At 49.9% G+C, this 25222-nt stretch overlaps 1 protein-coding gene across 4 annotated transcripts in view; it reads right to left on the bottom strand.

Annotated features, from left to right (window-relative positions):
• Nucleotides 1–25222, bottom strand: part of TTC23 (tetratricopeptide repeat domain 23) — a 47529-nt gene that overhangs the window by 18908 nt on the left and 3399 nt on the right. For all 4 annotated transcript variants that reach the window (XM_036012978.1, XM_036012975.1, XM_028502419.2 and 1 more), the window contains exons 2-7: nucleotides 23867–24066; nucleotides 21729–21852; nucleotides 19115–19265; nucleotides 18803–18928; nucleotides 12309–12486; nucleotides 3353–3458 (exon numbers count right to left, since the gene is read on the bottom strand). In XM_036012978.1, coding sequence (XP_035868871.1) covers nucleotides 3353–3458; nucleotides 12309–12486; nucleotides 18803–18928; nucleotides 19115–19265; nucleotides 21729–21852; nucleotides 23867–24046 — 865 coding nt within the window. In that variant the 5' untranslated portion in view covers nucleotides 24047–24066. The remainder of the gene's footprint in view (nucleotides 1–3352; nucleotides 3459–12308; nucleotides 12487–18802; nucleotides 18929–19114; nucleotides 19266–21728; nucleotides 21853–23866; nucleotides 24067–25222) is intronic.

The following is a 25222-nucleotide window of genomic DNA, read 5'->3' as shown; positions in this document are numbered from 1 at the left end:
CATATATGTTTTCCACAAGCTGCCCTAAAACCCTCTTTGAAGTTGAGGCAGGGGTGTAGACAGCAGGCTTTTCTGAGCAGTTCTGAACACAGGAACACAGCTCACGAGCCAGCACTGAGCTAAAACACTGGAGCCTCACCAAGGGGCTTCAGAGCACGCACGCCCTAACCCTCCCCGGGAGAGGACGGAAGCCGCAGACTTGGTTCTGACACAAACATGCAAGCAAAGCCCGACAGGGTTTCAGCTCTGCCCCAGGTGGTCCGTCTGGGAAGAGAGACCAACAACACTGACTCGGGGTGATGAAGAGGCCACACTCCCTCCTCCCTGCCCGCCCCAAGGGCTGCCCACCCCTGCAGTCGCACCTTCCTGTCCTCTGGGGCTTCCCGGGGCCCTGGACCCCTGGTGACAGGACTCAAGGACCATCAGCCACCCAGTAAGCAGGGCATGGGGCAAGCCGATAAGGCAGGGCCCAGGAGGGAGAGTTGAGAAAAGGGAGGGTTGTGTAGGGTGAAAAAGAGGAGCTCAGTGAAGATACAGAGTTTAGTGTGAAATGCAGAGCTCATGTCTATGGTGCAAAATGAGGAGAGGGACTGGTTCCAGCGAGGGCCAGCTGGGGAGATGAACGTGTTTGTGCACAGGGAATTATATCAAGAATGTACCCCACACTCCCGAGTTTGGTCCATACAGCCAGGGGTCCCGCCCCCTGCCCCCAAGGCTCAGAGGGGGCACAGCCCGTTCCGTTTTGATGTCTCTGGGAGCTTCCCGGGCCACTGGGGCCTGGGCCGAGGATGGGGCCGCTTCCAAACAAGGCCGCCTGCGCTCAGCAGCCTCTGCCTCTCCAAGGTTTACACTGAGATGTACTTGGCTCCAACCCATTCCATTTTAATAATGTCCTTTACGAGAAGAGTTATAAACCCGTGGCCAGTGCCCTGAACACTGCTGAGCAGGGTTGGGCGAGCTGTGGATACCAAGTTTGTCTATGGCTGCTCCGGGGGGCCGGCCTGGCCCAGGTTAGTGACATTCCAGGAGCCCGAATCAGGAGTCTTTTTGCAATCGGCCTCCTCCCTGACTTCTAGGGCAGTCTCGTCTGCGTGAGGAATGTGGGGGCCGGTGGGGGGGGGTGGGGCTTGGAGCACAGGGAGCAGCTTGAGCGAGCAGCCTGAAGCATGCAGGCTTCTTAGCGGTGAGTTTTTTTTTTTAATCAGAGGGCAATACCTTCCATGGGCATGCCGCAGGCAGGCTGTGGAGACTCCCCAGGTGAGAAATGTTTTTCTCATTAATTATTCTTTTTTTTTTTTTAAAGATTTTATTCATTTATTTTTAGAGAGGGAAGGGAGGGAGAAAGAGAGAGAGAGAGAAACATCAATGTGCGGTTGCTGGGGGTTATGGCCTGCAACCCAGGAATGTACCCTGGCTGGGAATTGAACCTGGGACACTCATTAATTATTCTTTAAAAAAAAAATCAACAATAAAAAACTCCCCCGTACTCAGCACAGGCAGGTGTAGGCCCAGGAGAGCAGGGCTGAGACTCCATGCACGGGAGTTTCCTCAGCACACGGTGGAGCCCACGGGACCTGACCACCTCTCATCACACCGGGCTCTGTGGGCACGGGCCCAGCCCTCACACGTGTTCTGTCTCTCTCAGAGCCTGGAATATATCTGAGCTAGTTACCCCCGATTAGGAACCAATTTCACATAAAAATCCAGATTTCCACTTTCTCTGGAAAAAGCAGATGAGCTGCCGGCCTAATGAGCCTGCCGTCTACAGGACAGTGATGGGCTGGTGCTGAGGAACAGCTGCTCGCTTTGGACAGGTACAGGTTTCTCCAGTTTGCCACAGTCCTCACCACTCCCTACTGTCTCTCTCCCTGTGCAGCCACCAAAGTACCTGCCATGTATGCTTGCTGCTGCTATTGCTTCTTTTTTTTTCTTAATTTTTTAAAAAGACTTCATTTACTGTATTTTTTAGAGAGGGGAAGGGAGAGGGAAAGAGAGGGAGAGACATATCAGTGTGTAGTTGCCTCTTGCACTCCCCCCTACTGGGGACCTGGCCCAAAACCCAGGCATGTGCCCTGATTAGGAATCGAACCAGCAACCCCTTGATTTGTAGACAGGAGCTCAACCACTGAGCCATACCAGCCAGAGCTATTGCTTCTAATAACTACCCACTTCACTTACATTGCTTAGCTGGTTCCTACAGACACTTAGATTTGTGGCTCCTGCTATTCCAGGGTTTCCATCAAGCATGCATTTGCATTTTAAGTGCCTTGTAGCAGTGGTGGAATGGGAGGCTGTTCCCCCCATTAAAGGAATTTTAGGCACCATTAAGCTGCTCAAAATGTTGGCTCCTTGGAGGAAATCGATTGTTATGTAAGGCGTGTCCTAAGGAGTGAGGGGCAGAGAGGCTGCCGCCTTCTCTCTGTGTTCCCAAACAGGCTCCTCCCACCCTGAAAGCTGCTCCAAGCTCCGGAAGACCAGGAGGAATTGACAAGGCAGGCTAGACAGACAAGTAAACCCGAATCTGCACCAGCCCCGCCCCAGATGGGAGCTACAGCCTGGCCCAGAGACCCGAGCAGAGCAGACGGCTCAGGGAGGCCTCGGTTCTGCCATCCAGGCCCTCACCAGCCTCCTCCTTATTTTAGCTCCACTCCTGTCCCCCAATCCCAGCCCAGCCCCAGGCTGTCCTGGAACTGATGCTGGGCTTGCTGGCTCATGGGCCCTTGTTTTACTCTTCTACAATTCTTTATCTGACATCTTGGAACATACCCCAGGCCCTCTTTGTGCATTGTCCTCTGTTCCTGAACATTCTGACTGAAAACAAAGTCACTAGAACGAGTGTCCTTCCTCAACAGAGGCATGCTGTAGGCTCTGGCCCCAGGGTGGGGGAGGAAAGAACTCCCCAAGCTCACCCTTTTTGTGCGGCTAAGAAAAACCCTCTGAGTCACAATGGGCAGCTTCCCTCTGGAGTCCCGCCACCGCGCCAGGCCATCCTAACTGGAAGCTCAGCGCTGCGCAAGACTGGACGAGGGTTCCAGCGGGCCAGATCTGCTGCAGCGGCAACTGCACAGCAATCTTTAAAAATAGACACCCGTGAAAGCGGAGATTTCCCTGTGGGTCCAGCACGAGTTCTCTGGGGCTTGTGAAAGCTATGTTTGGATGAAGATTGACTGTATCTGAAAATCAAAGAGCAGAGGAAGGCTGAGCAGGGATAGAAACCTGAAGGACACCGCTACAGAGGGCTGGATAAAGCCACAAGAGCTTCCGTTGGACCTGTGTCACAGCTCTGCCCACCCGCTCACCCATCCATCCATCCATCCATCCATCCATCTGGCCCAGGAAGGCGGGCCCTCACCGTGGTACTCCAGCCTCCCAGAAGCGAGGGCAGCGCGGGCGACCCAGTGCGCGGACACGGCTGCTTCCTCTTCGGATGGCTCCCCACTCAGGACGATGCGGTGCGCCTGCCGCCACGGGAAGAAGAAACAAACACACCTGTTTACCTGCATGGCAGCGGCAACAGGGGACTCGCTGCTCTTGCAGGGATAAGCAGAAGGCCAAGGAACTTTCTAGCAAGCGGGACAACATGACTTCTGTGGAAGCACAGTCCCCTCGTGGGAGAGACAGGCTTTAAGAGCATTGTGCAGTGGGAGACAGGGAGAAAGCACCGGGCACTGAGTCCAGGTGGGCAGGGCCCATCGCTGAGGAAACCATTTAGAAATGTATGTACCCATGGGGGCAGCGTCAGCAGAGGAGTGGGTAGGATTCAGGAGGAAGGTGATCGATCAATTAGACAGTGACAGCACTGTGCAGAGGAAGGGGGCAAGCCCAGCCCCCCTGCCCACTGGTCAGCCTAGCAAGGGGGACCGCCCCCTCCTAGTAGCCTCCCCCACAAAAAGCTGGATCCCCCTGCTCCAGCCCTGGGCCTTGTCCAGCCAGCCCAGTTGCTTGCCTTCTCTGCAAACTGGCCGATGAGAGAGAGCTCCCAGCAGAGAGCACAGCTTGGTTCCTTGAAAATAAAGCCTGCGTTGCAATTCTTTTTTTTTAACATTTAAAAAAATTTTTGTCCTAACTTAGCTCTAATTCTTTTTTTTTTTTTTTAAGATTTTATTTATTTATTTTTTAGAGAGGGAAAGGAGGGAGAAGGAGAGAGAGAGAGAGAAACGTCAATGTGCGGTTGCTGGGGGCCATGGCCTGCAACCCAGGCATGTGCCCTGACTGGGAATCGAACCTGTGACACTTTGGTTCGCAGCCCGTGCTCGCAATTCTTTAAAGAACACAACCCTGTGATCCTGTGATTGTCATATAATAATGATAATCCTCTCAAATCAAATACATCGCTTCAAATAAAACACAGAAACAAATAAAAAAGGCACAGTCACTCCTCATCTGCCTGTCAACACGGGGAGTTTTAAAAACGCGTATTAGTAACACGTTCCCATGCACCCGACGAACAGACATGCACAGGTCGCCCACTACAGGGGCGGCGGCGGCCAGGAAAGTGGGCGGCGCGGGAGGAAACGGAAAACAGGAGGTCATACAACAGTCCAGCGCATGAGGGCGGGGAGCTCGCAGTTAACCGGCGCACCAGAGCGACCCGAACACGGTGAGTTTAAAGACAACTGGATGGGGTTCAGCCACACAGACTGCCGACGACTGACATTGAAGCCGCACACTTCAATTCTCTTTCATTCGTGATGGCCATTTTTAATTTCTCTGGCCATTTTCCTTGCCCTCGTTTTGTAGGGGAGACAGCAGAGGTTGCTGAGGGAATGGGTGTCTTGCTTCTCCCACTACGTTGGGAGAGCTGCGGCTCGCCCCGCCCTGGCCCACAGGGGCGGACTCACTCATGATGCCAGCGCACTCGGTGGCGCCCCTGGATGCATTCAGGAGCGGTGACGAGGCCACGGGAGCTGGCCTAGGAGGTCAGAGCCACACCACTGCAACCTTCCAGTCCACGCCAAGCAGCGAGACAGGGGAGCCACAGAGACTGGCTCCTCGGATGGCCTGCTGAATGCGTTTCTGAGACGGTCATCAGGGCACACTGTGGGCGGTCTCCACATTGGTCGCATGTTAAAGGCAGCTGAGTTCGTAGCTCCGGATGCCCCTTGACAGGGGCCACTCCCAGCCAAGGGGGCTGGTCCTAACTCGTACTGCCGTGTTCGATCCATCAGGGTTTTGTATTCGTAAACGCCAACAATAAGTATGTTTGTTATCATGGAGTATAAATAAGTCGAAGAAGTGATTCTGGCAGCCCCCAGAGTAGCCATCTTCCTCAGTTTGGCCATGAGCTCTGACTTGAAATGCTTTTCAAACATGGGGCCCTCCGGAAAGGCGTGCAAGTGAAAACGACGGATGCCCCAGGGACGGAATCAAAGGACCGAGTGTTCCGAGCTCAGGGCAAAGAAAACGCAGAGAGAGAGAGCGGGGAACAGCCTACTCCACCCAAATGCGAACTGAATCACGCTTATTCTGTGTTTGTGCCCTGGGTCAACGATCTCTACAATCTGAGATTGAAGAGAGCATCCTGGGAGCCCAGAAAAGATTTAACTCGTGTTGTTACCAAGACCTTCAATGCACAGGATTTGAGATTAAAACTCAAATTCATGCCCTGGCTGGCAAAGCTCAGTGGATTGAGCGCGGGCTGTGAACCAAAGTGTCGCAGGTTCGATTCCCAGTCAGGGCACACGCCTGGGTTGCAGGCCATGACCCCCAGCACCTGCACATTCATGTCTCTCTCTCTCTCTCTCTCTCTCTCGCCCTCCCTTCCCTCTCTAAAAATAAGTAAAATAAAATCTTAAAAAAAAAAACAACCTCAAATTCACAATGACTTCACACGGGCGTGGGCCAAAGGAGATTTCCAGCTGCAGTACCAGTGAATACTGACGTCAGTGACTGGTCACGCAAGAATGCACGTGGTGGTTCCTGTGCTCACCGCTGCGGCCCTGCTTCTGCCCACCCTTGTGCTTTGTTTCTGCCCCCTTTGACCGTACAAGATTGGGTCACGCTGAAGCCCAAGGGGACCACTTCCTTTCCCGTCCTATCTCTGCCCAATGGGGAAGCCTTTCAAGGCTGCACACACCACAGCCTCGTGGGGCAGCTGGAGGCGGGCTGGGAATCCCCGGGGGAGCCGATGAAAGGGAACTCACTGGGTGTACGAGTCATTGGAAAACGGAGTTCTCAGGGCCCTGGACCCAGCTCGTTTCTTTTAATAGTCAGAGAGAGCCCTCGCTGGCGGCTCTCCAGCTGTCAATTTTAGCTCCTCCGGAGGGCTGGAGAGGAAAGGCCCTCCTCTCTCTCTGCAAGGTTAGCACCAAAATAGACGTGCCAGGGGCTACCATGTTCCCCCTCCTGTAGTTCCGAGTACGTGCTCTCTTAAAACTGAACTACGTGTTTACATTCACACAGTCACACCTGCACGTAATTTTAAAATCCTCAGTGGGAGAAAAGAGGGAACGCGATTGTCAATGCCCCCTTCCTCCTGTCACCCTTGTTTCCCCCCTCTCCTAGTCTGATTCCTTACATGTCACCGCTGTCAACAGTGCCCTGTGCATCCTCTCAGAAATGCCGAGATGCTCTATACAGACATGCGCACGTAGATAGGCACACGTTCTCACACACACACACACACACACACACACACACGTGGAGTCATAACCTGGCCCCGCCTTTATCTCCGCCCACCTCGCCCTCTGGGCTCTCTCCCCAATGCCTCTTCTCTCCTCCCCCCCACCTTTGGGTGTCTCCTTACGGAAACATTGACCCCTGGTACTTCTCTCCCTGTGGCGCATGTGGCGGTTGCAGCTTGAGGTTCACCTGTGGGTTATCTAACGGAGGCCTCTGTCACTCACTAGGTTGCCCCTTATGGGCAGGGCTCCTGACCCCGGAACCTTCCGTCACACTCACAGAGCCCACCAGAGGGCAGAGTTTCATCAGCTGCTGACTGAAAGAACCTTCTGGACCACACCCGGCTTTGGGAATTAATAATACACTCTGAACATCCTTCATGTCAGATCCTACACGGCCATCCCCTTGCTCTTAGCAGCTTGCATGGGTGTCCAACCTTTTGGCGTCTCTGGGCCATGCTGGGAGAAGAAGAGTTGTCTCAGGCCAGACACAACTTGTTGTCACACGTTAAAGACACTGTGACACATAATCACAAACAAAAAAATCTCATCACGTTTTAAGAAAATTTATGATGTTGTGTTGGGCTGCATTCATAGCCACCCTGGGCCGCGGGCAGCCCGAGGGGCGCGGGGCAGACACCCCTGCTCTAGAGTATTGCATCCTAATTCCATCATCAGCCCCCTACGAATGGAGCGCAGGGTATTTCTAATTGTTCGCTATTGTCAACGACATTAGGTCACTGCCCAGAGAGCTTTGCACCCTGGTACACAGCTATCTGTGAGGCAAGTTTCTGGCCCTGATGAGTCGAATGATCACTGCGTTTTGAAACTGGAGGGGGGATATCAATTGCTTTCCCCCAGCGAGGTGCCAACCCCCGGCCCCACCAGCAGGGCATGAGGACTCTGGCTTCCCCACACCCTGGCCATCGCCAGAACCTTCAAACTTCCTTACTTTGCTCACAGGTAGGTGAACAACGGCATCTCCCAGGTTCAATGACACTTCTTTCGTAACAAACGAGCCTCAGGGTTATTTTTGTGTGGTTACTGGCCTTTCGTGTTTCTGCTGCTGTAAGTTATCTGGGCTTGTCTCTTGTCCATATTTAGAGAGAGCTGTGTTACAGATTGTCTAAGAACTCTTTCTATATTTTCCCCGCTTTGACAATTATTTTTGGACTTGCCTGTATTTTGTCACAGCGGGGTTTTTCACTTTCATGCTGTCAAATGCATCAGATTCTCTTTCCCCTCCTCTGCCTGCCCCCCAGTCTGTACATCCTCAGAGGAGAGATGCTACGGGGGTCAGTGTCAGCTGCTTTGGGGAGGGGAGGCCTGGAACGGCTTGTAAGTCATGCCTTTGTATTTTCCTGTATGGCTTGATTTTTTTTTTTTGTATACATATAAAGAAATACTGTTTTTGCCCTGGCTGGCGTAGCTCAGTGGATTGAGCTCAGCCTGTGAACCAAAGCATTGCAGGTTCGATTCCCAGTCAGGGCACATGCCTGGGTTGCAGGCCACAGCCCCTAGCAACCACACATTGATGTTTCTCTCTCTTTCTTTCTCCCTCCCTTCCCTCTCTAAAAATAAATAAATAGAAAAAATCTTTAAAAAAAAAAAAGAAATACTGTTTTATTAAAAAATAGTTATTGTTTGAAAAGAAACAGTATGGAACCTGGATGATGTCATTCTTAGAATATTTTCATAATGCATGACATGGTAATAATTGTACTCTGCATCTTTTCTAATAAAAAAAAAAGGCTGATATTCTCAGACATTTTGAAAGTAACGCCAGCGCGTTCCAGCAAACACACCGCAGCGAACAGGAACCAATCAGAAGCGGCGCCATCCGCGGAGCAGCCGGAACCTGCCCGGAGTCGGGGGTGAGCAGCTACCAGCCTGGGCCTGGCCGCTGTGGGCAAGGGACCTGCATCAGGACTCCCTGACCTCCGCGTCTTCGGCAGAGTAACCGACAGGCTAAATTACCTCATTACATTTGCCAGTCAGACTCCCCCAAATCTGGGAACTTCTGAGCAGCAGCAGCAGCAGAGGCGCTGCTCGGCAAACCGCAACGAGAGAGATGCAACTCAAGTGTCCGAGTTGTGAAGAAGGGGCGCAAGCCAGCGTGGTGCTCGTGTGCACCCCCAGAAAACATCCCCCACCCCCGCAAGCAACACTCTGGCTCCCGGGAACGAAAGAAACCCTGCAACTTTCCTTTTGGATAGGAAAATAAGGTTCCCCTGCCAAAAGCTGCCAGGGGGAGTTTCAGGAACAATCCCATCTGTGTGGCTTTCTCGCAGCCCCACGGCTGCCGAGGCACCGAGGGGCCCTGACAGCTCTTTGATGCGTCCCCCAGAACGGCTGCCTCCCCCCATGGGTGGTTCAGTGGGGCTTGTTTTTCTCCTCCATTTTAACGGGTCAGTTCATAAAATGCTTTGGAACTTCTCTACGTTCTGCAGAAAATGAAAGGTCTTTTCTCTCTGGGTGTTTCTCTCACTGCAAAGGAATGCGGGGTGGAAAACAAGATGGGAAATAATAAAACCCCTTCTCTTGGTGTGTGTTTAATAGATGGCTTTTCGACACCAGCTCCCCCGAAGAGCTGTGGGCACACGGAACCTTTCTGAGCCTTAGGTAAAAGCTCCTAGAGAAAAGGGGAGCCCTGATAAGTGTTTAATAATGAGAGTTAGTAAATAAAAGTAGCTTGTACTGGGAACAATGCACTTTCTGTCTTGAACCCTTGAGTGGTTCCATGAAGTAGATAGGGTCTTTTTTTTTTCTTTTTCTTTTTAAGATTTTATTTATTTGCCTTCAGAGAGAGGGGAAGGGAGGGAGAAAGAGAGGGAGAGAAACATCAATGTGTGGTTGCCTCTCACATGCTCCCTACTGGGGACCTGGCCCACAACCCAGACACGTGTCCTGACTGGGAATCGAACCAGCGACCCTTTGGGTCACAGGCTGGTGCTCAATCCACTGAGCCAAACCAGCCAGGGCTCTTTTTTCTTTTCTTGAGAGATTAAGTGACTTGTACAATCAAACAGAAGACTCTGAACTCCAAGTCAGATCTCCTGATTTCAGAGCCAGTGCTATTTTGATCACTTCACCAAGCGATCTCTTTAATAATGATGAGCAAGCATTTGTTGGCACTCTCTCATCTTTACGAACCTCAAGAACAAACAACCTATCCAACTTGACAAGCATTATGCAGATGAGGGAATTCCTCTCTCTCCTGGATACAGAGCACCCCTAAGACCCAGCACCTCGAGGTGCCCTGAGTGCCCAGCTCTGTCTCCCCTTCAGGCCTAGACACACGTTCCTGCCTCCGCCCGGCCAGGCCTCCTCACCTCCTAGCACCTCTGGGACCAGGCGCCCACATTTATGACCTCACTCTACGATCGGGTTTCTGTGCTTCCCGTTGCCTCCGTGTTTCCCACGGCCAGGTCATCAGTGAAGGGAAAGAAAAGGAGGAAAAGCAAAGGAAAGAGAAATTTTTTAAAAAATGCCCAAGTGCCACGGTATGTCAGACACTGTGCCAAGCGCTTTACGAATATGAACTCCTGATCCTCCCGACGCCCGTCCTCCTTAACAGCGAAAGCACTCAAAACACCTAGAACAAGGGCCTCGAACTCATTGTCACTGGGGACCACATCAGCCTCATGGTTGCCTCCAAAGGACTGAATGTGATTCTAGGACTGTCTACATGTAGCTACTCCTTAACTAGGAGCAAGGAGCTCGGCACTGCTGCCGGGTAGAAACAAGGTGCCGGGCCGGATAAAACCAGGTGGAGGGCCGGATTCACCCATGAGCCTTGTGTGTGCCACCTGTGGGCTAGACGGTATCTCCTTCATTTTCACTTTTTCTCATGTTTTTCTTGCACATGTGTCTGTGTCCTTCGCCAGGTTACCCAGTTACTGTGTCCGAGTAGTGGACTTCCGGACCTCCTGGCCGAGCTCCAGGCCTCACCGTTAAACGGTGCAGCTGTCACTCCCACTTGCCTGCCTCCCCGGCGGTGGCCCAGCCTTGCCCTCGTGACCTGCGCTCGCCACCCCTCCATCACCCAGCGCCACATGCTCTCCCTGTGTCCAGGCCACAGACATCCACTCGGTTGTTCAGGCCCCAAAACCAGGAGTCACCTTTGACCCCTCCCCTTCCCCTTCCATCTTGGGCCCACCTCCAATCAGCCTCCCGAGTCTTTGTCCAGTCCACCTGCTTCTCCTCACCGTCCCGTCAGTGTCCTAGTTCACGCCACTGTGCTCTTCAACGGCCCCCTGGCTGGTCCCTGCCCTTTCACTCCAGCACGTCCTCCCTGATCCACTCTCTACGCACCAGCCAGAATAATTCCTCTGAAATGTACTCAGTTCGAGTTTGGGTCATGCCACTGATGGGCATGAATGGGACCCCTGGGCCTCACAGTCAACCTTTCTCACACTTGACCTTCCCTGCCTATAAACTGGAAATCATAATACGTCCTAGGGCGGTAGTAATATTTGAGAGAGGGAACCCAGATAAAGTGATGGAACGGGACATTCTGATAGCCTATGGCTGGGAAGACAAAGGTCAGATAAATTTAAAAATAGCCATAAGCCCTGGCTGGCGTAGCTCAGTGGATTGAGCACGGGCTGTGAACCAAAGCATCACAGGTTCGATTCCCCATCAGGGCACATGCCTGGGTTGCAGGCCACGGCCCCCAGCAACCACACATTGATGTTTATCTCTCTCTTTCTCCCTCCTTTCCCTCTCTAAAAATAAATAAATAAAATCTTTAAAAAAAAATAGCCATGAAGAACTCTCAGTGCCATGCCATCATATCTCATTGGCAAAGAATAGGCGTGAATTCATCTATAGTTGACAACTTTACCAGGAAAGAATTCTCCTAGAAAACGATTTAAAATGTGCTTTCAGCAGATGACCCGATACAAAAACATGCAACTCCCTGCGACAGGTCATCTTCATGGGCCAGCGTGGCTAGGCCACAGCGCCCCACTGTTAAGGCAAACTCGGGTCCAGAAATTGCTGGGAATGCACTCTGTAGCAGAGACGAACATTTCCCGCCTGTAGACTTTGAGTTAAGAGCGTTACCCACGACGACAGGAGTTCAAGGCCTAAAGAGCAAAAAGCCCAGGTTTCCCAAAGAAGGGATTCTCCCTCGAGACTGGGTCTTCTTGCTTGCGCTGCAGCTGGCCTGCCTCCCTTCCGGGTTTCCGACCTGCTGGCCCCTACAATCACGTGGGCTAATTCCTTAAAATCGTCTCTCTGTCCAGGTAGACATCCGATCAGTTGTCTTTGCTGAGGCACCCTGATGACACACTCGCAGAGCAACCTCAGGAAGGCTAAGTGGAGCAGCAGCTAGAGGATGCCACCTCTAAGCAGCTTTGGGTCAAGACGTTAGCCTGTAGTGGAGAAGAACCCTAACCGGTTCCATCACAGATGCTTAGACTGCGCACCTAGTACTCCAAACGCCATCTTCAGGGACTCGCGGGCTGTCTGTGGAAGGCGCACCTGGAAATGGAGGACCGCTATCCCACAAGCACCCACTGGGCCGTCTATACGAAGACACTTGCTGAACATCCACCCCAGGCCGTGGGCTCTGCTTATCGGCGCAGATAGCAAAGGCGGGCGTTTTCAGAGCTGCTCTGTCGCCGTGTGCATGCAAAGCCTTGGGTCTAGAACAGCTCTGGTGGCCGGCAGGTTGCCGCTTACCTGCAAGAGGTGGTTGATGGCCGTGTCATGCTGCTTCAGGGCCTGCTCTGCACCTGCCAGCTCCCTCAGGATTGGCACGCACTCAGGACTGTTGTCCCCTTTGCTGATCTCAGTATATTCTAAGGCCTCTTGGTAGTGGGGCAGAGCTTCTTTTGATCTCTTCTGACTTTGATACAACCTAAAAAAATCAAAGTGATCATTTTTAGAATAGTTAAAAGAGAAAATACTGAAGATGCGGCCCTAGCCCTGGCTGGTGTAGCTCAGTGGATTGAGCGCAGGCTGGGAACCAAAGTATCGCAGGTTCGATTCCCACTCAGAGTACATGCCTGGGTTGCAGGCCATGACCCCCAGCAACTGCACATTGATGTTTCTCTCTCTCTCTCTCTTTCTCCCTCCCTTCCCTCTCTAAAAATGAATAAATAAAATCTTAAAAAAAAAAAGAAAAGAAAATGCAGCCTTGATTGGTGTGGCTCAGTGGATTGAGCACAGGCCTGAGAACCTAAGAGTTGCTGGTTTGATTCCCCATCAGGGCACATGCCTGGGCTGTGGGCCAGGTCCCCAGTAGGGGGCACTTGAGAGGCAGCTGATAGCTCGATGTTTCTCTTCCTCTCTTCCTCCCTCCCTTCCCCTCTCCCTGAAAGTAAATAATTAAAAAAAAAAAAAAAGAAATCAGACTGAATGTAAGTCAAGAGCCTCTCTCCAACCCCAGGACTACAGGGTGAGAAAATGTGCCAGAGGAAACAAATCCTGGGTGCACAGGCTCAGAGCGTTCTGGCCAAGCTGTGTCCCAAGGAGAGGCTGACGGCAGGGACGCCTCTTCCGGGAGCAGCAGGGCATCTCCCAGGGGCGAGACGGGGAGGAGCAGGGCCTTTGAACACATGACCTTATGTCAGAGCCTCTACGTCCCGAAAGCTAAATGCAGAGAAAGTGACTCATTAAAGAGACACAACCACAGAGGTGCAACCAAGAGATCAAAGACCTCCAGGCAACGGTATGAACTAAAATACATACATACATACATACATATACATACATTCTGAGCCCAGAAAGCAGAAGTGCATTTTGGAGATTACTGCCTGGACTGCTTAGTGCTTAGGGAGGACCGTGAGATGGAAAAGTGAAGGCTATCACTGAAGCACCCCAAAATTCCTGATAACAGCCAGGGGTGGGGATGCTGTGGGGGGGAGCACACAGAAATAAAATTCCATCCTAACGAGGTGACGGCAGGTGGCCACCTGTCCCACTGGCCATTGTTTCTCCCATGATCTTCTCCCTGTTTCCAGGCAGTCGGGGGGGGGGGGGGGGGGGAGAAACCTCCCCCGTCTTCTTCCCTCTTTGGAAAGCTGGTGTTCGAGTCACTCTCCAAACCTGGTGGCCACAATGATGCAAAAAAGAAAGCAAGATAAAGAAACAAACTCAAGTTTTAAAAAAGAAACATATAACACTGTATGATTTTCAGCTTAGGTGGTCCGAGAGCACAAGGGCAAAAACAGCCTTCTCAAGTCACAGGGGAAAAAAATCCAGCCCTGGCTGGTGTAGCTCAGTGGATTGAGCACAGGCTGCAAATCAAAGTGTCCCAGGTTTGATTCCCAGCCAGGGCACATGCCTGGGTTGCAGGCCACGGCCCCCAGCAACCGCACATTGATGTTTCTCTCTCTCTCTCTCTCTTCCTCCCTCCCCTCTCTAAAAATAAATAAATAAAATCAAAAAAAAAAAAATCCAGGAAAGAATGTGGCACACCAGGGGCAGCCTTTGAAGCCAGGGTCTTCACGTAAGGTGAGTACACGCTTTAAAATCCAAATCAGTTCTGGGATGAAATCATAGGAAGAAAAATGTTTAACTAGAATGTTCAATGACAATAATAATAACTACTTTTTTACTTTACTGATTTTTTTAGGGAATGAGGTGGGTGGGGCGGGGTGGGGGAGAGACAGAGAGAAACGTCGATCTGTTGTTCTACTTAGCTGCGCATTCATTGGCTGATGCTTGTATGTGGTCTGACCAGGGTTCGAACTTGCAACCTTGGAATAACTGGACGATACTCTAACTAAGCTACCCACCCGGGGCAATAACTACTTTCCTTGTTAAAGGGCCTATGATGTAGGGCCCCCAGATGCTTTAGCGTGGGGTCCATTTCATCATCAATGCAACCAATAGGGAGGGTCTGTTGTTCCCCCTTTAGCAGGGAGGATGAGAGGATGGTGACTTGACCCCAAGGCCACCTGGCTCTAAGGCCCACATTGTCAGTGGCAGCACATTCCATTCCTCGGAGACACCTGGGGAGTGTCCTGTTGATGGCGTGAGGAAAGTCTCCTTAGGGCAGGCACACGTGAGAGAGAGTTCAGCACAGCAAGGCCAGGCCAAGCGCTCTCTGGACAAGCTTTGGACGACTGCAGAGATGACACCGGCCATCAGAGAGAAGACCCAGACGGCCATGTGTTGCAGACCAGCTATCTCTGTGGCATCGGCACAACCGTGCCACGTAGAAAGATTGCTCTAATAATCGTGGGAGCGCATGGGCAGTGGTGTCCATGCAGAGGCAGCTGCCTGTCTCTGGGGACCTAGCTATCAGTCACCGGGAGAGAAAATAATCTCATCACTGGGGAAGAATGTGCTCGTTTTTGCTTGTGACTTTCTTGACCCCCCATTTAAAACAACTGCAGGGATAGGAATACATGAGTGGACTCTCTCCCAAGTTAATACATAATAGCCGAATGAGGTGGGTGCTGGGAGAGAGGCGGACAGGTACAAAGGATGACGCTTCAGGCCACAGTCGAGGGTGGAAGGCACGGAGCGTGAGTCACTCTGCAGCCCGAGGAGAGGAGCTGGCCGGGCCTGCTGGGCACCATAAAAGGCAATGCAGATGGAGATAGATGCACCTAAAAGATACCCTTTTAAGAGAAACACAAATCCCGGGAGAGATGACTGAGCGACTATCCCAGCCTTCCACGGCCTGGCCTCCAAGGCCTGGCAAAAGAAAAGGCTCTTGCCCTTGTGAGCGTAACTACAGCAAAGCACAGAACCAAAGAGTCCTTACTTCCTAAAGCAGGTCATTTTGGGCAAAGGATTCACACCTCAGTGAGGGAACAAAGCCAAGTGACTGAATGAAAGCCATCAGTTTAAACATGCAAGTTCCAGCGACGGGGTCAAGGAGAAGAGGCAGGATGGGACAGAAAGTGGCGAAGTTTAAAAAAAAAACAACTCAGCTAAACGGAAGGCAACATCGTAGGATAGCTGAGAACTTGAAATGTTGGATATTCTGCACAGATGCATACAAGGCACGCCACCTGCTGGCAAGCTTTGGCACTGCTCATTTGGAAAGTACCCTCGGAGGAGCTGCCAGATTCTGGCGGAGGAAGACAATTTACACTATTTTGTAGCAACGTTGTTCAACATTAAGCACAAATAACATTAGTCAGAGCTTAACAGATGGCAACAACTATCGGATCTTGGACCTCTGATTAGCATATTTCGCATGTTACAATGCAAGATAGAAGACGTACTTCTGGAAAGGGAGAGATTCTGGACTGGAGACTTGCACAGTCTTTCCTCCCTTCCTCCACCTGTTACGTAAATGGAACCATACAGAACGAATTCTTTAGGGTCTGGCTTCTTTCGCAGACTGTGTGTATGAGGGTCACCCGTGACGTTAAGCACAAGAGTACTTGGACCATTTTCTCTGTAGGAACATATCACCATGTTATCCACTCTACTTTGGATAAACATTTGGGTTGTTTCCAATGCGTGGCTATTACCGGGAATGCACCTTTGGGCATTGCTCCCTACGTCTCTTGGTGGACCCGTATGCATTTCTGTTGGGTGTGTATTTAGGAATGGTTCTGTTGGGTAACAGGGTATGCAAACTCTCGACTATAGCAGATTAAGCCAATTTTCTAAAGTAGCTATACAAAATATTTTCTAAACAACAACGTAAGAGAAAGCGTAGGCAAGTGTGACATCTTCGCCAACACTTGATAGTATCAGTCTTTAAAAAAAAATTTAGCCATTCTAGTGGCAAAGTAGTCTCTATGGTTCTAAACTTCATGTATCTGAGGACAGATGAGCTGGAACACCAATTAACATTTATTGGCTACGTGGGTACGCTTGTTTTGTGAGAAGTCCCTTGCCCAAGTTTCTATTCAGTTGTTTGTCTTTGTTTTATTGCATGTAGGAGTTCTTCACAGATTCTAGATACGAGCTCTTTGTCAGTTATGTGTATTACAAACATCTTCCTCTCTGTGGCATGAAATACGTGGTGATTTCAATGCAGAAAAACATGTACAAAGCAGGAGAACACACAGAGAACTAACAGACTCAAAGGCCCTTGCATCGTCTAGAAAGTGGCTCATTGACTAATTTACATTGGAGTCTAATGAGTCAGGGTTAGGATAACTGACAAATTCTGTGGTACTCCCTAGGAGACAAATAAAATCATGTATAATTTACCAGCTGATAGGTCTGAGTATGAAATGATAAAAATATTTGACTATATTTTTAAAAAAGGGAAGAAAGAAATATGAAACTGGTAGGAGAAAAGGAAATTTAAACTCAAATATATCGATAATTAAAATTAAAAAAAGATGAAGATGGAAACTTAAGGGATGAAAAAACTATGTTAGGAAAATTTAAACTGAAAGAGAGCTAGACTATCCATTTTAAGATCAGGCAGAATGGATGTAGCTATAAGGAACAAGGGGCACTAGACACTGACCTACAAGATAACAGATTATGGAGATATGCTGCTGCTTTATCCTCCCACCCAAGAGAACATATCAGACTGTAGAACAAGGACCGGCAGAACCATGGACAGCTCTAGACCGACCAACCATTGCTAAGTCAAAATTGAAGCATGCTTCTCTTCAAAACCAATGTACCAAATTAGCACAAGATACAAAAAAAAAAAAAATCCACATAAATTTGAATACCAGAATTAATAAGGTCACCCTAAGGCAGACTTAGTGAAACCTTATGCACAACGAGTAAAGAATACAATTTCTTCACAGCTCACTTGGAACCTTCAAGAAAATGGACTGTGAGCCCTGGCTGATGTTGCTCAGTGGATTGAGCATGGGCTGTGAACCAAAGCATCGCAGGTTCGATTCCCAGCCAGGACACATACCTGGGTTACAGGCCATGGCCCCCAGCAACTGAACATTGAAGTTTCTCTCTCTCTCTCCTTCTCCCTCCCTTCCCTCTCTAAAAATAAATAAATAAAGTTTAAAAAAAAAGAGGGAGACAAGAAAAGATAGCCCCTCTCTTAAAAAAAAAAAAGATGGACTAGGTCAGAGAGGGAGTAAATTTCGGAGTCCCTGCCCTACAGAAAGGTTTCTGTCTATAACACAATAAGATTAGAAATGACATCTGAACACCCCGAACAATTTCCTATATCTGCAAACGGAAACACATGCCATGGGATTTATACACTAGGGGTAATTCTGAGTTATGAACGCTAAGAACTGAATGCCGGTGATAACGCTATGTGTTCAAATATGTGGGGCAGACTGCAAGCAGGACTCGTAGGGACATTAGTGAAAATACGTTTGACATTTAGGTGGGAAAGACTTTCTAAACCAACTCCTAAAGAACGAAGCATTAGGTTGAAGGTTGATGGCTTGGACTCCAGCAAAATTAAGAATTTCTCTGCCCTGAGAAAGACCACAGGCAAAATGAACACATGGGCAACAAAAGGAAAATATTTGCAATAGCACTAATTTATAATGCACAATAAAATCTGGATTATCAACAAGAAGAGTGGAGGAAGTCCTGCAAGAAAAATGAGAAAGAATGCTAACTGCCTGCTCAGAGAAGAGAATCCCCAAAGGCTAAGCAGTATAAAAGGAGGTTCACAAAGTCACTAATGAGAGAAAAGTAAAAATAATGAGATAGCACATGATATGCATCAGAGGGGCAAAGGTTAGGCGGAGGGACAACATCCGATACTGTTGGGGATGTGAGGAAAACAGCAGCCCACCTGTCCAGGGAGGGGGGAGCGTGAACGGGGTAGCATCGGCCAGTGTGCGGTGAACTTGAACTACAAATGCACCCTGGGACCGCGCAACCCTGCCGCTGGGGCGCAGACCTCGGTAAAAGCCTCCCTTATCTACACGTGTGGAGCTGGGCCAGGATGCTCGAGGTGGCACTGTTGCAGGAGCAGGGAGCTGGGGATGGCTGAATCCACGTGGTGAATGCATTCTATGGAACACGGAGTAGCAGCCAGCGGCCATGAGCTGAGACGCAGGCAACAGTGAAACACAGGGCCGCGTGGGAAAAAGTGAGAAACGGAGGGAGGTAGATGCTAGAAACTTATTGGCAAGTGACACGTGGAGATGGGTCAGGGCAGCACAAAATATCGTGGCCAGAAAAAACCACAGACACAGCATCACGGAGCATCACAGCATCACAGCATCTCCGGGCCCCCCTGCCCGGAGACCGTCTTCCAGCAAAAGGGCCTGCAGCCACAGTGTGCAGAAAAAGCCCTAACCCGGGAAACTTACTGTGCAAACGACAGCTTGACCTGTGCTTGAATCTCCATCCATTCTTCCTCGACAATCCTCCCGCATTGCAGCAGCTCCTTCGAAAGCCTCGCTGCTTTCGTCAAGTTCTCTGCAGCTTCCTTAAATCTGAGTGGCGTTCAGGAAACCGTACCCCAGATTCTAGATGCTGGGGCCCTCGTTCCCGGACGCCCTGGGCTCCCACGCACCCCACCGCCCTTCCTGACTCAGCTGTCAGCTTTGGGTTTGGCCTTGAGAATTCAATAGAAGTAACAGGAGCCGTACTTCTACTTGCAAGGAGAGGCGAAAGGATACTTTTGAAGGGAGAGTAAGGCTCTCCCCATGGTGTGGAAGAGCTCGATGGAACAGCGGAAAACATCAGTATTGTCGTTGCCGGGAGGCACGATGGAGTCGGCGAGGACTTCTTTGGCTTTCTCTGCGTGTTGTTTGGCCTGGCGTGCCAGTCCTGTGGACGAGGAGAGAGCAGTCTCAGCGCCCCGGTCATCTCAGTGGACGAGGGCAGAGCCACCCGCAGTCCGGGCATCTCGGGAGGTCTCCCTCACCTGCTGTCCTCATGGAGAGGTGTGGGGACAGCAGGAAATGCTGTTGTGACTGTCACACCTGAAGTGTTTTATGCCTCGTACTGAAGGTGCAATTTCCACACCCAGTACTCAAGATAATGTGTTTTTCCCCCCCAAAAATGGTCTTTTGGGAAATAAAATAGAATAAGCAGGAATTGAACAGCTTTGAAACCTCACCAAGGTCAGACATGAAATATGCTCTAAATAATTATAAAGAAACAAATGGAATAGAAGGGCTATGGCATTCTGGGCAGGAAACGAGACAGCCGTGAACTTTAATCGTGGCTTTGTGACAGCCAGCTTCATGAAACGCTGAGAATTCTGAAGCTCCTGCCTACCCAACTAGAATGATACTTTGGAGAGTTTATTTTAACATAATATTCGTACAGTGAGTATACTAAGACTTACAGTTCCAATGAGGTAACAAGCTAATGTGCTGCAATCTCTTATTCGTGTGTGGTGACAGACTAATATCAAACCAAATGGAGTGGAGAAATAAAGTTCCTGCTAAGAACTAACTCCTGTGGCGATGAAGTATTCTTCCGTAGGCCTATCGGTTTGTGTTAAGAGGGACACGGGGGATCCCCAGTTAATTTTCAGGGTTTTTCACTTTCCCACACCCCCACCGTCACACGGCCCCCCCTCCCCCTGCCCCCACAACCACACGCTCCTGGCCTTAGGTCATTCACTATATGCCATTATACCTCCAAGTTCTAAAAAATAAAGCTGGCCACATACAAAGTGCATTCTGTTCCTGTGTCTATAAAACAGAGAGAATATATTTTCCAATGGTGAAAATCCAGGGAAGGTCTTAGGGAATTTTATCATATTTTTCAAAACCATGCACTCAACCGACCTGCCCAGAATGGGTTCGTGCAATGACACACGCAGTGTCACAAGAGACGTGATGGACGGAGTTGTCAGCCTTGGCCCACTCCCTCAGGGAACTCGCACTCCGTCTCCTGCAGGCAGCGTGGGCTGAGGCTCGAGGACCCTGGCTCAGACGTCCGACTGCCCAGAACAAAGCCCCCGCTCCCCCACCTACCCTGAAACTCAGGCTTCAGCTTCCCCAGAGGGAAGCAGGGACAATAACATCACCCACCTTAGAGGACTGTGGTGAAGACAGAGTGAGGTTATGCATGGAAAAGAGTGAGCATGGTGCCTGGCACTCAAGAAGACCCAGTAAATAGTAGACACTGCTTTTACTTTACGTGGAGAGACACTGTCGATGCAGGAAGGTCATGGACTGTGGGAGAAAAGTGCCATTAGAAATCCCAGGTGCCAGGACTCTGGGGCTGAGACTCAGACCATCGACATAGGAACCGTGTGATCAGCCTCAACTCAGGCTTGCTTCCTCCGGCTCTAAAAACAAGGGGGAGGGGGCTGCCTTTGAACTGGGTGGTGGCCAGGGTCCCCCCTGGCGCTCACCTGACAGGTGGAATTTATTGGGTGGTAATTCTAGGCTTAGCACTCTGGTGCTTTCCACGAGTTATTTTGTTTATTCGCTGGACTGATCCTGGGGATTTAATATGAGCATCATCATTATATTACCCTGCAGGCGGAGCAACCAAGAACAGAGCGGCCGTTCTGTCCATCTAGTCCTGGGTTTGCCCAGTGAGAAAGAAGGAGACGCAACACCCTTGTTTGCACCTTCCCTGTCTCCATTCTCCTTTTCTCTGTTTTTTTTTTGGGGGGGGGGACTGTGGAGGGCGGATACCTAGCCCCTCCCTCAGGTGATCCATGTGATTTAGCCAATGCTGGTCTCTCCCACAGGACCCCAGGAGAGTCGAAAGTTAGGTCTAGCCAACCAGAATATTCCTCGCCTTGGACATTCAACCCAAGTGGGAAACTGACCACGTGGTTGGAACACCTGAATCCCGCCAAGTTCACAGTAAGTTTTGCCCTTGGTGTTGAGCTGCATGCACCAATAAATTGCCTTCTGTCGATGCCAACTTGGTGTAAGAGTCTTATTCATTTTGCGGGGGATGATGACTTACAGGCAAGAGTCTCTCCACCAGTACATATTTGAACGGACCCCGTGTTAGGCCCCTCCTCCAAGCCCTGGGCCGTTTCTACAAGGCGTTCAAAGCTAACGAATCAATTCCCTCCCAAGAACCCTCCTTTTAAGATCATAAAATACGAAACTCCAAAGGGCCCAGATGCTCCTTCTCTTTTTTATACATTTGATAAAGAATCTTGCTCCTTCTGAAAGGAGGTGATTTCGCCCTGTGTGGACGGTAGAGTGATGACGACCACCTAATCCTTGCGGATAAGCGCGAGGCCCATTTCCGGGGGGGTAAAGAGCAGAAGACCACAGACGGAGCCTCCGCGGTCCGAGCTGAGCTCACCTTTCAGCCGGAGGTAGCCTTGAGCCAGGTTGACGTAAGCCTCCGCCAGTTTCCAGTGGCAGTCACCGTAGCAGATCCGTGTCAACGCCACGCAGCGCACGAGCTCCGGGATCGCCTGCTTGTACTGCGAGGGAGGGAAAATCGCGCTTACCGTCCAGACTCCTGAGCATGTGCAACCACGGAGCACTAAATCGCCTTGTTCTTTAATGCAGCCAGTATGTATTTATTGAGTGCCTATTCTGACCTGGCTCTAAGCACTTGAGATACGTAATAAAACAAACAAACAAAAAAGCCAAAGATTGGTTTGGGGCAGTAAGGCTTCATTCGCTAGCAGAACTCGGGCTGAGAAAGGCTGACAACCTAGGTCTGCCTAGCACAGGGCCAGGCACATAGTAGGCACTAAATAAGTAGCAGTTTCATCATGAATAGGCAGGCATTCAGAACTGGATTCATGCCTTCTCTCTATGATGCTGCTCTTCCTCCGTGGTCATTACAGAGACAAAGGGCACCAGTGGGCATCTGGCAACCACACCAGCTGAGACCAAAGTCCCAGATGCACACACTCCTTCTGGTTTGCTCTGGACTCTCCACCCCCTGCATCCCCACGGTCTCCGGGTCCCACTGATTCGCATTCTCAAATTCCGGTCAAAAGATCTCAGCATCTCCCCCATCTCTGCTATAGTTAGGGCTCCTGCAATTCCTTGCTGGGATCTTTGCAAAAACCCTTTACACTGGCCCTGCTCCCCCAGTTTTGCTCTCTTCTCCTGCTACCTGAGTGATTATTCCAGAAATGCGAGCCTGCTCACAGCACTCTCCTGCTTAGGGTCCTAGGATAGTTTCTTCCACCTTTAGGAGAAAAATCTGAACTCTTTCCCTGGATGCTGAAAACCCTCCAGGCCCCAGTTCCCGTCCGCAAACCAACCTCATTTCCTGCCTGGTGCCACCAAAGCCTGCCCGCATCTCATGGAAACAACCTAAGCATCCACCGATGGATGAGTGGATAAAAAAAGTATGATATATATATATGTATATATATATATATATATATATACACACACACACACACACACACACACAGGAATATTATTTGGTCATAAAGAGAAGGAAATTCTGCCACTTGTGACAACATGGATGGACCTTGAAGGCATTATGCTAAGTGAAATAAGTCAGACAGAGAAAGACAAATACTGTATAAACTCACTTATAGGTGGAAGAAATAAACAACAGACTCATAGATACAGAGAACAGACTGGTGGTGGCCAGAGCTGGGGGGCAGGGGTCAGGGGGGCAACACGGGTGAAGGTGAAGGGAGTCCAAAGGTACAACCTTCCAGTCATAACGTGAATAAGATCCAGGAGGCAGTGACAGCATGGCGACCGCAGTTAATGGTACTGTGCTGTCTATTTTGAAAGTTGCTAAGAGGGTAGATCTTAAAGGTTCTCATCCCGAGAAAACAAACTGTTCAACTCTGTGAAGCGATGGATACTAATTAGACTTAACTGTGGTAATCACGTTGCAATAAATACTATGTTGAATTATTATGCTGTATACCGGAAACTAATATAGTGGCAAACGTCACTGTATAAACTAGTGGTTAGAGCGCAGTTTGAAAACACGGAGCCTACCTCCCAAAAGGTTCCTTGTATCTCCCCAAACAGACTGTGTCCCTCAGACCCTTGGCTCTTGTCCACCTGCTACCTCTGTCCAGGGCACTGTGGTCCTCTCCCTGACCTGGCCAACTCCCAAGCACTGTTGCCAGTTCGATCCCAGTAAGTCCCATGAGTATGCAGAGACCAAGAAGATGAAGAATATAAGAACTCCAAGTGCTGAGAGAAGAAGCTTTTCTCATCTGCTTCGCATTGCATTGCAGGGCCCACCTCCGGCCCCTAGGGGGCACTCAATAAATATGTATTGACTGGTGGAAAATGAGAGTCGTAGGTCAGGCTTACAGGGCGTCAGCCTAGGGCCAGCCCTGTGTGTTCGTTTGTGCATTCATTCATGCAAGCATAGGCTCACTGCCCTGCTGTGACGCACCGGACTGGAGCTCTTGCATCAGACTCCAGAGAGCAGGAACGTCACCGAGGCCAGTGTCGTCCTCCGTTACCAACATACGGGTATGGGGAAAGAAGGCTCCTTACCTCGAGCCTGCTGGAATAGGACTTGGCTTTCTCTTCGCAGAGGTGGAGTTTCTCTCGCGGGGGCTGGAAGAGCAGCGTCTGAGGCAGCTTGCTGGGGACTTTCTTTCCAGGTGCGATGCTGACGGCAGCAACGACCTCATCTAAGTGGTTGGAGATGTGCATTTCCTGGGCTTCCTGCATGTTTTTATTCGCATTCTCCTCTGATTTTTAGACAGGGAAAGAAAGGTGTTCAATGATCGTTTTTCATGTTTGCTTTTAGAAATACACATTCCCCCCCGCCCCCAGACATTGAGGGTAGACTCTAGGAAAATCTCAGCACTGTATCCAGATAGAAATCTGGTAACCAGTACTGACTTCTCTGTAAAAGTTTCAGGCGGATTTCCTATTTAAACCAAACATTCTCTGTTCATTAAAATATATATGTATATACAATATGTATGTGTGTTATATATAATACGTATATGTATATATTACATGCAGCAGAACTCAGCTGATCCCAAACAACTCACAGAGCCCACGTTAGATCAGCTCAGTTACAAGTGACCTTGAAGTGGAAAAGAACATGACTTGTTAAACTTCCATGTCTAATCTAGGGGCAAGATTCTTGACTGAAATAACCAACCAACCGACCAACCAACAACCTGCAGACCATAAAAAAAAAAAAAGACACCCAAAAACCGAAATAATGGCTTTCAAGACTAAATGGGATTATTTGGTGAGCACCGCAGTAGGCCACACTGGCCACCAGGGGGCGCTGTCTCAGAGTTCTTTTCCAAAGCCAGAGCTTCCTCCTCCATCCACCTAATTAAGGACCACTGACCAGCAACTTGGCACAGATGAGCCTCAGCTTCTTTGAAGCAAGTTTTGAAGCAGGAGCCAAACACCCTTGGTGTTTGGTGTGCCTGAAGCACTTTGCTTTTTTGTAACATGGTCCGTGATTCAACTTGGTTTGCCCAACACTGAGAATAGTATTATCCGGTACTTGGTAGCAGCTCATGAAGTGTATGGAATTTTTGAGTGTTGTCTCAGAAAGACAGGTCAGGTGGACGACTACAGGTTACAGGCCAGGTCCCCAGTAGGGGGCGTGCGAGAGGCAACGGCACATTATTTCTCTCCCTCTCTTCCTCCCTCCTTTCCCCTCGCTCTAAAAAGAAATAAAATCTTTAAAATAAAAAAAATGGTTGATGCTTTAGAAAAACAGCAAGGAATGCATAAGGATGTATGTTATTCTGCCATGTGAAAGTAATGGTACTCGGATAAAATGTCTTAAACGGCTGCAACTAATTCTTACTCTGTTGCTTATAATATTTAGCCCCATAGCCGCCAGTCTGTGCTATGGACGCTATCTTAAATTGC

Source organism: Phyllostomus discolor, chromosome 12 (assembly GCF_004126475.2).
Source record: "Phyllostomus discolor isolate MPI-MPIP mPhyDis1 chromosome 12, mPhyDis1.pri.v3, whole genome shotgun sequence".
NCBI classification, from domain to species: domain Eukaryota; kingdom Metazoa; phylum Chordata; class Mammalia; order Chiroptera; family Phyllostomidae; genus Phyllostomus; species Phyllostomus discolor.
The sequence above is the reverse complement of the archived record's forward strand: the minus strand, read 5'-3'. Positions and strand labels throughout refer to the sequence as shown.